This window comes from Scomber japonicus, chromosome 2 (assembly GCF_027409825.1).
Source record: "Scomber japonicus isolate fScoJap1 chromosome 2, fScoJap1.pri, whole genome shotgun sequence".
Classification (NCBI taxonomy): Eukaryota; Metazoa; Chordata; class Actinopteri; order Scombriformes; family Scombridae; genus Scomber; species Scomber japonicus.
In genome coordinates, this window is record NC_070579.1 from 28763683 (window position 1) to 28778970 (window position 15288).

The 15288-nt window shown below is 37.7% G+C and overlaps 2 protein-coding genes across 2 annotated transcripts; both read right to left on the minus strand.

Moving 5' to 3' along the window:
• Nucleotides 1-263: 263 nt before the first annotated feature.
• Nucleotides 264-4519, minus strand: LOC128371398 (uncharacterized). Its single transcript, XM_053331719.1, has 5 exons — nucleotides 4435-4519; nucleotides 3757-4068; nucleotides 3448-3519; nucleotides 3185-3292; nucleotides 264-871 (listed from the first exon to the last, which is right to left on the minus strand). The coding sequence occupies exons 1-5, from the start codon at nucleotides 4481-4483 to the stop codon at nucleotides 513-515; spliced, it is 900 nt and encodes a 299-aa protein (XP_053187694.1). The 5' UTR covers nucleotides 4484-4519; the 3' UTR covers nucleotides 264-512.
• A 549-nt stretch (nucleotides 4520-5068) lies between these two features.
• On the minus strand, nucleotides 5069-7543 carry LOC128366230 (uncharacterized). The gene is made up of 4 exons (XM_053326918.1): nucleotides 7416-7543; nucleotides 6852-7316; nucleotides 5654-5781; nucleotides 5069-5548 (listed from the first exon to the last, which is right to left on the minus strand). The coding sequence occupies exons 1-4, from the start codon at nucleotides 7480-7482 to the stop codon at nucleotides 5243-5245; spliced, it is 966 nt and encodes a 321-aa protein (XP_053182893.1). The 5' UTR covers nucleotides 7483-7543; the 3' UTR covers nucleotides 5069-5242.
• Between the last annotated feature and the right edge of the window lie 7745 nt (nucleotides 7544-15288).

Below are 15288 nucleotides of genomic sequence, written 5' to 3' on the forward strand. Positions count from 1 at the left end.
TGTTACTGAGACTCTACAGTGAACAAGGACGTGACGGGTTGAATCATGAAGCTGGAGTAAATTGAGTTAAAGTGTGATGTTGTAGGTCACTTCCTTTAAGTCATTCACATCACATATACTGTGGTGGGTAAGAAAAGTGTGAACATAATCTTTTCAGTATCTTTCCACTTCTTCACCATAGTTAACCACATGTACACTTCTGTCTCACAGAAAACACAAAAATCACACTGAGAAAGAAAATACATTGAATTTACAATCTTGGTTTATTAGGGTGAAGTTTACATATTGGACATAATGCAACATTTAGACTTTATTTAGGGGCATCTTTTCTATAATATCTGCCCTGTATTATGGTAAATTATAATCCAATAAGTAATACAATAACCAATTCACAACGACCTGTGAATTTACATTGGTCTATAACATGTGAATAATCATCTGTTTAGTAGAAAATGGAAAGTTAAAGGAGACAAAGTCACTGTGTCAAACATTGAAGATGATCAGCACTGTGTTCAAAAGTTGGAGTAGACTGTTGACTCATCTGTTGATTGGTGTCTGATGGTGGAGTATGTGATCGTTGCAGTGTGAGGTGTGACAGTGCTGCTGTCTGTGACCTTGTTGAAGCTCACAGTGGAGTAAAAGACACTGTCTGGTTGGATCTGAGACTCTGAGGAGACTGCGATGTTGGAGTAAGTATTGCATGTGTGATCTCTGCTGTGATCTTTGTGCTGAACAGCCGACAAGTTGATGCTGTGATCCTTGCTGTCTGTTTCTTGACCTTCATTGGCTGTTGAAGAGGAAGTGTTGATATGTGTGTGTGGAGGTTGTTCCTGAATGAATGGTGCTGCATAAACTGTGTCTTGATCCTTTCCTATATGAAGAGTCATAATACATTGAAAAAACTGTGAATCACTGCAAAATGAATACTTTGACCTTTAGAAAACCAGTACATTTTTATTACTATACATAAAAAAGTGCCAAACCAGCAATGAACTCATCCTACTTATAGGTATTATGTTTGTATCAAAACACCTGATATATCATGTTACTGTTACTGTGCCATAGAGCTCCATTGTTGTCCAGAATCTACTAAACACATGTCAATGAGCCACACCGCTGCATTAAAGTTCTTTGAGAAATTTACAATGTGGTACATAGTCAGGACATTGTGATATGTGCACAACAAGCTAGCAAAGCTCTGTAGAACCATGTTAGCCCTTTGTATGTCACACAAAGAAAGTCCTACCTCTTTGAGGCCATGACAACGTAAAACATGGATTTTGTTTCTCATTGAACCTAAATTCTATGTTTTACAGACCTCATTGAGACCTCATTTGTTTAAAACATTTTTGTTTGTGTACAAGATGAAAAAATTAAACTCAACTTCAAAAATGTCTCCAGCAGGATCTCTTATGTCAGCACAACCTGTATATAGCAACCATAACACAATCTGATGGTCTGCATTACATACCTCATACAAGTGGTAAAGATTGTCCAAAAAGTTTGGGTTAAATAGATTTTGGTTTTGACCAGATATCGTGACACAAAGTGACCTCAACCAAACGTTTGAGCAGACCTTCAAAAGTTTAAAACAATAGTTTGGCGTAATTTCGACCTAGCGTCATATGCACAATTACGTCTATTTAAACACCGCCTCTGCCCTTTTTTTTTACATTTGGTCGCAAATTAGTGGAGTTAGAGCCATCAGCTGAATGGTTTAGTACAGGTACTAATTTGTTCTGTGCGGGATCTCGTGCAACCACACAATATTTCAGTGATCATGCGTGATTTCGACGATGTTTATAGCTTTAGCAGTAGCTGCAGAGTAAAAGCCATCAGGTAAGTGTTATTTTAATAAACTCCTGGTGTACTTACAAACTTGCCAATGCATCAATTTATGAGTGAAAACCCTATTTGTACTACTGTAGAAGTTTGATAACAATCCAGGCATTATTAGTGGGGTAATTCACGAGATACACTGTTGGTCCCATTAGCGCCTGTACTAAGCCATTTGGCTGATAGCTCTGACTCCACTAATTTGCGACCAAATGAAAAAAAGGGCTGAGGGGATGTTTAGATAGACGTAATGGTGCATATGACGCTAGGTTGAAATTACTGGTGTCACTGGTGTCTGCTGTGGTGCTCTCCTGAGAGTTACAATCGTACTCTTTGGAGCCTTTTTTTTTTTTTAATGAGCAGAACTGTAATCTTCGGAGTGAAGGAATATGTCACCCAGTGCAGAGTTGTGTCTTTGGTAATGGAGGTCAATGGCACAGAGGGATATGATATATCAGACTTAGTAAGTAGATCAGCAGTTCACTGTTGGTTTGGCTCTGTGTTTGTTGATACTAAGAAAAAATAAAAAGGGAGATAACCAGCTTGAGCCTTTAATGTTGCCTCAATGCTTTATTGAAAGCCGAAGCTCTCAAGTCTCTTGCATTGACCGTGAGACACATGAATTTCAACCAGTTCACACACTCACATGGCACACCTGACATTTTTTACGCTGAGAAGTGATAAAGCCAACCACACAGCAATTAATATGTAATAATGGGCGAGGTGTAGGCAGCTTTCTCTGCTGAGTTCATAGCTGTCCAGAGTTAGCGACCTACCAGCCAATTAGAAAATAGTATTTCTAATTTTTTTTTGTAACGCTGCAAGCACGTTCTCATATGTGGGTCTGAGTAGCGCTCGATCTACTTAAACAGCGTATAGCGTACAACCTCTGTCGTCAAGGCATCAAAATCTGCCACAAACACTTAGAACACATAACACCATTCAGAGGCTGAAATATGCTTGCGCTACCATAAGCTACATGCTGAGATGGGCCTTTTATCTGTAGGTATGTTGCATAAAATTTAATATTTCTGGTGTGCCATTATGCATGGGTTCCCAATCCGACCATTTTTTTGTATTATTTTATCATTATTAAGGTAAAGAACTCAATTTATGTCCATCGAAGCTTCATATAGCTTGAGAAAAACTTTTAAATGCATTTTGAGAGTGGTTGTTAGGATGTTCACAGTTTGTATATCATCACAAGATGGTTTCTAGATGTTTGTTACAGCGTTCAGGGTAGTTACCTGGGTGTTGCTGAGTCATTGCTAGGATGTTTGGGATGATGGTAACTTTGGTTAGTTTTCTACCATAGTTGTTTAAAACCTGTATGAGTCTGTCTGTATACCTGAAGATGTGCTGATGTCTCTGTTTCGATATCTGAAGAACATTAGGAGGATGATCGCCAGAGCTAACATAACGACACCAAGCCCTGCTCCCATATACACCAGCATCTCTGAAAAAGAGACAAAACCGCATCTCAGAGACTTTTTCCTCTAACACACACACATATATATATTACATATAATAATTGTATTACACAATTATAGAATGTGTAATAATTGTGTAATAATTTTATTACACAATTATTACACTCAGACTGTTGCTTACTAGATGATTTTGTATGAATTAACTCAGGTGTGGTTGATGGTGATGTGTCATCATCAGGCTCCTTTTTGTCCACTGAAAAAACAGAATGAGAACAAAAAGTTTATCAAAAACATAACATAATCACATGTAAAAAACAAGACAGACAATCACAAACAACTATCAAGTCTGGCTGTTGCATCATTTTGAGAATGACAGTGTTGTGAAATGTTGATCATGTATTGGTGAAAAGGGAAATGGACAAACAGTTCTTTATCTTTTCACTGACAAAGAATAACAATGTTACTTGCATAATGCATTGAATCAACTTACCCTTTTTGACTGTGAGGATGACTTCACTGTATGTGTCCCAAAGAGCTCTCTCTATTCCACACCAGTAAATTCCAGAATCATCCATTGTCAGTTTAGAGATGGTCACAAAGAAGGTGTTTCCATCATCTCTAATGCTGTATTTTCCATTTGAATCCCTCTTTTTGCTGCTTATTAGGATGTCCTCATTACTACATGTATTGTTGCAGAAATATTTGACATTGGTAAATGCATTTGAGTGAGAGCATCTGATTTCGATCGCCACCCCCAACTCTCCAGTAACTGACATAGCCTCGGTCTTCATGTCGGATAACCCTGCAAACAACACACAGACAGCAACAAAGGTCAGCTCTTAATTTGATTTATACCCCCGTTAGTTGCACAGTATATTTAATGGCAACTCTCAGATCTGATGGTCTTACTTTTTTAAAACTTAAACAGCGGTTCCCAAAGTTTTAGGCTTCTGATCCTTTGATAAACAGTAATGTTTTCTTTCTGACCTCTAAGACAAAAAGTTGCATTGTCTATGAGTTTGCACTCTGGTTAAATAAGAAAGATTTTTTATAAGATTATTTATAAAATCATCCACCTGAGAAAACTGAACATATCCACAGTGACACCAACCACTCAGGTAGAGGAAGAGAAATGAGGGAACAAAATAATTTATCTCATTAAACTTACCTCCCAGAAGAAATGCTATACTGAGGAAAATGATCTCCATGCTGCTCATGTCTGTCTTTGTCACTTTGCTTTGCCTTATATCATGTCTTTGTTCTTCTCTCTAAATGAGTGTAACCTCTGCATGTATAAAAGGTTCCTCTTTGCCGTTGCACTTCCTATGTTTTAGCCAGCTTCCTCTGACTACATCTCTCATCAAAACCGCTTACATGTGAGAACGATCAGAAAACCCCTTCCATGTCTCACAGTAAAAGTGTAAAAGGTCACAGGCCGGTAAAAAACAAGGGTGAGTCCTTGTGTTTCAGATATTACCACTTGGTTTATTTTGATGAAATATACAACAAAGCTGAATAAGACAGTGGTTAAATCATCCAGTCTCCTTGTTAGACTTCAATCTGATGGCTTGAGTAGAGATTCCTGCTCAGACTGTAGCATATTATTTTGTTTGTGCCACCTTTAACATGTTCATCCATTACATTTTCTTCTAGAAAAAAAACAACAATAGCAAAAATAACACTATAACTGCTTTACTTAGTAAGGATCCTGACTCATTAACTTTTGAATTTATCAACGTATCTTTAACTCTTTCTTTCATCCACACACTGTAAAGGATAATTCTGGTTTATCACACCCTGGGTCATTCCTATCGATATAATTTGCTTGCCAAGTTAATTGGCAAGATGTGGAAATATGGCAAATCAAAAACAAAATTTGACAATAAAATTATGAAATGATGGCTAAAACTAAAACACATCCCAAAGTGTAATATACATGGAATTATGCTGAAACAGTCATATTAACACTTAATATGCTACTTGACTGTCGCAGGTCTATCTTTGGGGCCAGTGTTTCCTTGAAGGCTATGATAGACATGCTCCTCTAACTGGCTGACATCCAGATGTTGGTAATGGCAGATGTGCCCTGGTGCATCCACATCAACATATTCACCAAGGCTGAGAGTGACAGTAGACTCCCGTTGCTTTACTGTGAAGTGAGAGCAGAGGTCTGGTGGCGGTGATAAACCTGAGAGATCAGCACAGTCTGGAGCTGAACAACCACAGCGAAGTTCAGGTTCAGTTCTTAAACCAGGCGTCATTGTCTCATAGTCAGATGACGTCTGTGGGATGAGCGGAAAAATGATGACGGTGAACATGATATTACATGCACACTGATTAACTGGACAATGTAGTGTTTCCATCAAATGTTTCTGTCATTAACAAACCTCTCTATTCTGGCGTGGGCCTGATCTCCGGCATTTAACGACCAGCAGCAGACAGAGTGTAAAAACACACACAAACAGCAATGCTGTCACACACATCACTGCAGTCAGAAACAGCGCCAGGTTATGCTCTGCAGGAGAGAACAACAACTGATGTTCAGCCAGCTGATGATTCACTCACACACATACAACTGGTAAAGAGATGTCAGTGTGTCTGTCCACCACAATGGTTGACTGAAATATCTCAGCAACCATTCAATGGATTGCAATGAAATTTTGTGCAGACATCAAAGAACACCAGAGGTTGAATCCTAATGACTCTGAGGTTGACATTTATGATTTTGAGTAAAATGTCAGCTATTGAACAAATGGCTATGAAATTTTGTACAGACATTTACAGTATGTTCCCATGAGAATGAGTCACAATAAGTTTGATGATCGCTGAATTTTTCATATAGCACTATTATAATTTGTCCAATACTTTGGTTTATGACCATTTATCATGACATTAAAAAATATAAAAAAAATTAAGTAAGCAGGCTGACATAGTAAACTAAGATAGTGAACATGATGAACATTAAATGTTAGCGCTGTCATCGTGGGCATGTTAGCATTTAGTCCAAAACACTGCAGTTAGTGCCTAATCACAGCCTCACAGAGCTGCTAACTTGTCTGCAGACTCATTTTCCACAAATATGTAGATTTCACACACATATCACTTACTATCCACTATGCTCTCTCGTGAGATTGGCGTTACACTCACTGGAAAAGACGAAAGCACAATGTGATTAAAATAAATACAAACAGATCTGCCTGATGTACTATCTAGTTACATTAATCATTCTTACTGTGATGCATGAGATTTTCTGGAGGGTTTGCTGTTGACAAAATGCACCAAAATGATAGTTAGTATATAAAAAAGTGCACTTGTACTGGCCTGTTGTAACCGATATATGCTGTGACATTTTCACAGAAGCAGAAAGTTCAGAAGAGGAACTAATGTAGTAATTCTTAGTTCTCATTTATTGTCAGGGCTTGTCTGAGACATTTTTAGTAGGCAATCACCAGATGGACATATCACGACAAAATGTCACTAATGCACATTTTCCAGTTGTCAGAGCATTTTGATTGGTCCTGTGACCCGATTCAGCATCACAGATAGACAGTCTGAGAAGCTATTGTATTTCTCTTGTAAGCTAACTGTGAAAGTAACCATCCACCAGAAAAAAAGATTTTATGATACACATTTTAATATGATGTGCATTAATGAAGGTCACATAGTTTATAACAGTTAATATGATGTGATGATATGATCCTATGACATGATATACTGTACCTTGGGAAACATCCAGGTGTATGTAACTGATATGATCCGGGGAGCTGCTGTCGTCCACCCCACACCGGTACATCCCGCTGTCTTCTGGGATGAGTTTGTCCATTCTGACAGTGAAGAAGGCTTCAGTGGTGTTGTCATACAGTGAGAAACGTCCTTTATTCACCCACTCGTTGTGTTTGTCTGTTCGTATCAGGTGACTGCTGGACATGTTATCATCATCAAGGCAGAAATACTTTGCATTGCTCTGCTGGCTGTTTGGATAGTCACATCTGAAGAAAAATGTTTGACCCTCCAATCCAGTGACAGCTGTGGTTTTGACACTGAATAGTGCTGTCAAGTCAGAATAAACTGTATTAGTTGCAAAATTCAATAACTTTTAGTAAAACATTTATCGCAACTTAAGCCTAAATGCAAAGCATGCAGCCCCACCTTGGATTTGTAGTATGGTAATGATGACAGTTATAGTTGCTCTCCAAGAGACCCAGGATGCTCCCATCACTCCAACTTTCCCTTCAGTCTACACTCTCAGATTCTCAATGTCTGACACACGATGAGCCATCAACCTGAACTAAAGAATGTGTCTGTGTGTTCTATCAGGTACTTTCATGCCCATGAGTTTAAACCTCTTCCTCTTTCATAAATGACTCTTCCCACACATAATGCTCAACCTATGAAAGGGAAATGATTTGACATTAGTGTTAGTCAAAAAGTGACTCTTTTTTACATTAGCACATCTGTAAATCACTGTTTTTTCTTTAAGAAAAAAATGTAAAATTGAATTGACTGCATTCTTCAAAATAATATAATCCTTCTGTATAATCCACTTTAGTAATAACATAGGCCACCTGTACTTGTAACTGACATCAGTAGCCTACTTGCTATCTGGTACAGCAGCCACAGCGATTTTTCATGATGTGCAAACACAATATAATATAACAGCATAATATGTTATTAGAGATTTATAAGCATCAATAAGTGGTTTATTAAAGCAGTTAAATCTACACTACTCAATACTGCTCTTGTAACTTAAGGGCAGACAGGAACAGTTAGCTGATGAACATAGCAGAGCGTTTAGCAGCTGAGGAGTCAGATGTAGTAGACGGTGACCAAAACAGAGTTAAAAAGAGAGTGAATACTGGTATTAAATTCATTATTTGGCTGGAACATTACAATAATTAATACTACTATTAATACTACAGGTCCATTGTGTTTATAGCTGATTTCACTTCCTTCGAGTGGGTGGGTGGTTACACAGTTCATGAAGTACTCTTCATCAAAAAGCAAAAAAGTATACATATGAACATGAAGTAGAATTAAAAAGACTTTGCAATCTAGAACATTTTGAATGTTTTACAAAAACATTAATGTATACGGAAGAGGATTAGGGCCACTGTGGGAAAAAAAGTGAGTTCTGACTTAAATCTCAGAATTCTGAAAAAAGCCAGAACTCACTTTTTTTCCACAGTGGCCCTAATCCTCTTCCATAAATGTATGACATGTTTTGCGAATTTCTAATGGCGCTTTACAACTATACAGTTCTAGCACTACTCGGCTCGACTCAGGTTTTCTTTGGGTTTTCACTAGGGATAGTACCGCCCACGTTGAGTAGGTACTTCTTTGTAATGGAAAAATCGTGGGAATGCGCCATAATACAGTTAGAGAGAAAGATCAGTAAGTAATTGCTGACATAAAGCAGAAAAGTACAATTTCAGCAGAATTGGTCATGTTTAAGTGGTCAAATATGCAACATTAATTGTTACTTTTGATAGGTTCAAGTTAGCTCTGATATCTGTTACAAATGTGTTACCTGCTATAGCACTGCTGTAACCATTACAGCTACGATCAGGGACAGGTGAAGTCTGGCAGGAGCAATGTATAAATGTCTATCTTTCACACAAGCACATTTGTCTTCTCGCTCCACAGAGGCTGATCTTCAGACTGCCAAGATTCAGGCTGACATCCTGTTTTCCTAGTACCTCACCTACAATGTCTTCACACATACCATACTATTGTTAACACTTAACCTAAAATAACTTTATTGTTAGGGAATTTCCCATCATTAATATGCACTGGGTCAAACACCAAATGTTGGGTTTAGACACTCCCCTTGAGATAGTGGTAAGCAGTGAGTCTGCTCCTTTTGGGGAAAACAGGAGGCATTCTCATAGTGTTGCTATAGCAGTCAAGGTCAGATACATCTTTGAATGTTTTCCCTGAATGGTGTAAAGGTAACTGGAGTCAGAGGTTTGATATCATGTTGGATGTACTGTAGGACAAAGGTGCTGAGTGTCGTCTAAGCAATGTTTTGTCTATAGACCAGTAGACTAAATTCTGTATATTGTTGCCATATTTGGGCATGGCTCAACCTGTGGCATTATCTGTGTGGTTTAAAGTCCACCCCCGGAGGAGAGAAACTTCAGAATTGAAGGAAGCATCAGAAAATAACGTGTACTGATCATTCATTCATTTCTCCTTGGCCAAGTCAATAAACCTTTTCAACACAAGACATCCTGGACTCCTGTCTACTCTCTCCATTGATATATGGGCTGCATAATTAAAATCTGTAATACAATACAATATAATTGAACAATACTATAGTTACCCACTGTAGCACTGTTGTAACCATTACAGTTAAGATCAAGTACAGGTGAAGTCTGACAGGAACAATTTACCTGTGACCAACAGCTCTAATGACTGTTACAAAGCAAAGATAATCTTAAGTATAACGACACATGCCATACATGGTGTTAATTTAAGTTTATGGGCAGAAAAGAGAAAATAATTACATGTGTACAGTATAATTCAGTTACAGTGGACCCCATAACTACAGGAGACCTGACAGGTGTATGTGATAGCCATCTTCTAAAAGCACCCTGACTGGACCCCATTAACTCACAAAAAACAGAATGTGCTTGACAGTATACTTATGAACTCTGAGTTACACTGATCTAAACAAAAAGCAACACTGCAACAATGAATCAAACAGGAAATTTGATTAATGATTGAAGTGTGAACAAACTTATGTAAATTAAAAACCATAAAGAAATTGTAACCAAACCAGACATGTGCCTGCAGCAGCTACCAGATTAATGTAAGCCAGTTAGTTTAGCGTAACATAGCTATCCCTCCTGAGTAAAATGAGCAAAGTACAAATCCTAGCACTAAACAACTTAACAACATGCAAAAGGATTATAAGAATTCATATTTATTTTAATAGGAGTAAAACGGAAGTGAGTGTATGTACAGTAATTGACGTGTGATCAGAAAAGTGAAGTGTTTTAATTTTATAAACCATTTAAGTATAATGTTTGGTTACATAAGTATCTCTGTATTGTTAAACTCAACTGAAAAGCACATTTAGATCATTTCTTCCATGGCAGCATAAAGCACAAACGACTTCTCTCCAGTGTTGCAGCGTGAAGTGATTGCTTGGCAGAATAAAACACCTTTTTTCAAATGTTTTCCTCTTGAAATATTATCCCCCCTTCTCCAGCATTAAAAGCAAAAGACAAACACACACACATACACAACATTCCTCAAACGTTTCCATATTTGTTCAAGAAAGGTAATCTTATCTAATCTTATCTAATCTAATCTTAAATAACAGCCCACTGCTCTATAGGAAGTACATCCAGTCTTAAAGACTATCATGTAAAAAAAAACATTGTGGGTGCTGTAACTTGACTTTTGGGGACATGACATAGACTTACATACATTCATTTCCTGGACATTTACCTTAAACTTAACAATAACCACTACTTGCTTAACCTAACCCTGACCTGAACCATGGACCTAAAACATTTGTCCCTAAGTAGCCTACGACAGACTCACACACACACACACACACACACACACACACACACACACACACACACTAAGCCACATTCAGATGATAGACATTACAATAACTGCAATTTTGAAACTTAAAATTTTACATTTCTTTGAGACTGCAGAGTTGGTTTGTTTTTTTGGTTTGTTTTTTGTGCCATCAACAGAAGTTTCACACATGAAATGCAGCTCAAAAACACCTTTATAAAAAACAGTGCAGTTTACTGTAAGAAGAACCCTGTGATTATTCATCTCTTGAATCTTAAAACAAGTTGTTTAAATCTTAAATCAACAATATCAACAATAGTAGTTTCAATAAACAATTGAACATTTTAAGTTTCATGAAGATACATTTTAATCAGAGCTGTGGTATTATATTGCTTTTACTGAACACAATCATATCTGAGCGTTGATTGCCATCAGTAAAGAAAATATATTCAAATATATATACAAATAATCAAGTAAGTCAGTAAAGCAACAGTTAGAGAGAGAGATACCATTTTTACTGTTAAAAGGAGAATTGTCTCTCTGTAGGCATGAGGACATAAACACAATCTAAACAAAGACAGAAACTGTTTACTGTGCAAGGGGGAAGAAATCTAGTTTAAAATGACAGATGATGTTTCTTATATCTGGAGATGCAGAGTTTAAGTGGTAACAGGTCCATGAACATCATACTAAATGTCCCTTTAAGAGTAACTCAGACTGTTCCTGATAAATCCAGACCAAACCAAAGTGATCTGGGCCTTGATTTAGTGGAATCAGACAAGGATCTCCAGTGACCTGACACTTTATTTACACGGCTCTCTTTATGTTTGTGTTCTCTTAGAGCACCATCACCTGGCCTTTGAGATATTACACATGGCAAAGGCTTGATGGATTTTCTAGAGCTGGCATCATGGTCATCTTGGCTGTTCCCGGCTGAGTGGCTTGAACAGGCAGTATGTTTGGAACAGCAGATATTTTCATAGATATGAAGGGGTTCGCTGCAATCAGCTGCTGTGGATGCAGATGTAGGCATATCCTGTTTTGGGTGGCGAGTAGACAGGAACCTCTCAGATATTCTTTTAATTGATTGTACTTCCCTCTCAGTCTCACCGTGCTCACAGTCGGCCTGTTGGACAGTGAAGACAAATCAATCAGCAGTTTCTTATGAGTTGTGTATTTTTCTGCTCTACTGAATTGTTTCTGTATACTCAGTGAAACATATATATATCACATACAGTTTACTGATGTAATGTGAAAGCATGGAATTTGTGCTGTACATACGATGCACTGCAAACTGGAATATGAAAAAAACATTATGATAATAATAATAATTAAAATAAAAATGGAAAAGGCAAACCTGGGTAACACTTTTCCACAATCCCTTCTCAATAATGTCATAAGGCTCTAATTGAATACAGTATTTTCCCTATCATTAGTATCAAATACATACGTAGTTATATCAGGAAGCTTTTGGAAATAATGTTTTATGCTAAGTAAAGTTAACCATGTCCTGGCTCCAGTTGTGTATTCAACAGACTATTAGTGGTGTTGGTCTTCTCATCTAATTCTTGGCAAGAGAGCAAAGATGTGTATTTCCAAAAATGTCAAACTGCTCCTTTCATGTAATACACTTGTGGTTTCAAAGCTTCTCCATTCAAACTCACCACAGATTTGAAATACAAACAAATGTGGCAATTTTGACTTTTGGGAAACCCCTCTCAATACAAACATGACCTCTGAAACCAGGTAAGGAAACTTGATTGTCGTCAGCTTTTTTTAATTCGCTGTCAACTCAATCGTCACGTTTCTCTAGGAAGACTGTTGTGCTGTGAAGAGCCAAACTGATATATTGGTCCAGACTCTGTATTGATCCATACCTCTCTTTCACCGACGTGGCCCATACTCCTGGAGCAAACTTGTTGCTGTTTCTGTTTTCTTCTGCATTTCCTAAAGCTCACTGCCAGCACCAAAATAATCAGCATGGCAACAGCCCCCACAGTAGCATACAATACAATGCCTGACCACCAACAAAGAGAGGGAAAAAAGCATTTGGTTCAATAATTAAAAAACACAATAAGTGCCTGTCATCAGCTGATATTTATGCACCAATTGTACCAACTCACCTACAATGCCACTGTTTTTTCCTCTATCAATGAAGTTTGGGGCTGTAAGGTGGGATAGATTATCAGAAGTTTACCCATCTATGAATGACTGTCATAAAGTTGAAACTTTTTTGAGTGTGTGTGTTTGTTCCTACCTGTTGAAGTGTTTGTACTGGTGTCCATTTGAGATAGCAGCTGTGTGGAGCTGGAAATATTCCAATACGTCCGTTTGGAGAAAAGTATGTCAGGTATGACAGTTGTTGTTTCATTTGCAACAGCTGTATGGGGAATGTGTATTCCTGAATGCACAGACACAATGTAATACTAATCAGTGTAAGGATAACTCTGTGGCAACTCAAGTTAAGACTAACAATAACATCGTACACATACCTTCCTTTACAGTAAGGTGTACTGCAGTGAATGTATCAAAACCGGGTCTGTCCACTGCACACCAGTATCTCCCCATGTCCGACAGACGGAGTTGATTGAAGGTCACAGAAAAGACTCCATTGCCCGAGTCTACCAAAGTTATCCTTTCTGCTCTTGCTGTTTGCCCAGATTGTACAGTAACCAATATGTCCTTATTGGTTTTACATGGATCTTTGCAGAAGTACTTGTTGTTTTTCCATGCAAAGCTGTGCGAGCACTGGAATGAGAGATTTCTCCCTTCGACTCCCACCTCATAGATGTCTGCCCCTTCTGTCCATGTAGCTGCTAAAATAACATCATGGATCATGGAGTGAGTTATCTTTTAGTTAACTGAATGTTTAGATAAATGAATGGATACAGTTTATAAGACTTACCATATAGAAGACAGTAGAAGACGTAGATGTTCTCCATTCTGATAAAGTGTCAGCTCTATTTCTTATTCTGAGTAGTCTCAGTAGGCTCAGCGCATTGAATAACCACCTCTACCACTGCACGAGCTCTTGCAAATGAAAGAGAATATCAATAAGCACTCAAACATCTACGTTCTTCCTGTGGTTTTGACTGCAAATGGAAGACAGGCACTGTAGGAGGCAGTCATGAAGCTAAGAGAAGAGACAAAGGTGAAGTGAAAGGGTCACTGTTCCTGGTGCATGCCTATGTCTAGTTTCAGTGCCTCTGCGCCTTGTATTAATTCTTAAGTGTATCTTTCAATACAACTGATTGAAAGTAAAGCAGGAACTGAAATTTACTTACAAACTACAACCACTCCTCTTCACTTCTGCTACTGGTATAGGTTAGGTGTGTTTGTGAATACAACTTAAAACTGTTCACCTTGATAGTAAAACTGAAAAATGGCATCATAAAGAACCCTGGACTGCAATGCATTTCAAGCTTGCCACTCTTCCTCAGGCGGCATCCAAAGAGTTTACCATGAAAAGTCATGCATGAAAAAGCAATTAATGTAATACCTCATGAATTATCGGGGATGTAGAAGAATTCATAGTATCTCATGCATGCCTTGGTGTTTGTTTCTTTAGCCCGCCCCTTTAACTTCAGACTCCATTCTGAAGACATGAACATAAAAAAGTAGTTGCATTCATTAACACATTATTCTTGCATTAAGACATGCATGAGATGCTGTTTATTCTTGTACATCTCTGACAGTTCAAAACCGGTGACGCAGGATTACAATGTTGTAGTTTAACACATGTAACACTAGATTCCATCTTAAAGTAAATTATTCATATTTTTAAGGTGGTCTAAAAAATATGTGGACAGTAATTTACAGATTTAACCTTATATTCTAATCCTTAGCACTCACTGTTCATTTACAACCTGTTATATATTTGTATTTCACACACCAACATTCAATATTGTTTATTTTATAACATGCACATATTACATGTATATCATATTGTAAAGGCATATTATTTCCTGAATCCAATCTTGTCTTAACTGTGTGTACGTAGGAATGGCAAGAAATGACTCTTTTGCTATTTAAGGCACAAGTGGCAGATGTGGGGGCTCAAGACTGCACAGATGTGAGTCATTGTCACAAAGTTGTATTTGTTAGACTTGTTCCTAGACTTCATTGATACTCAAAGGTCATATAGAGTACAATAACAACAGGCTGCAAATGTGACTACAGACTAATTGTGTTTTTCTCTCTCTTGTACCCTAGAAAGTGACACAGTGTGACACTAAACAATCAACACTATTCAGGGGATTTGAGTGTGACCATGTGCCCAAAAATAAAACTTTGAAACTGTGAAACTTTCATTTAATATGCTATCTGAAGCCTATCATTACCATAAATCATCCACAATTTATCCAGAATTCTGCTGACTAACACCAGAAGGAAAGCACACATTAAGCCTAAAGTCCTGTTTTTCCACATAGATTTCAAAATTCTTTAGCCTATAAGTCACTACAAGGCCTTACACAAGACTTCCTCT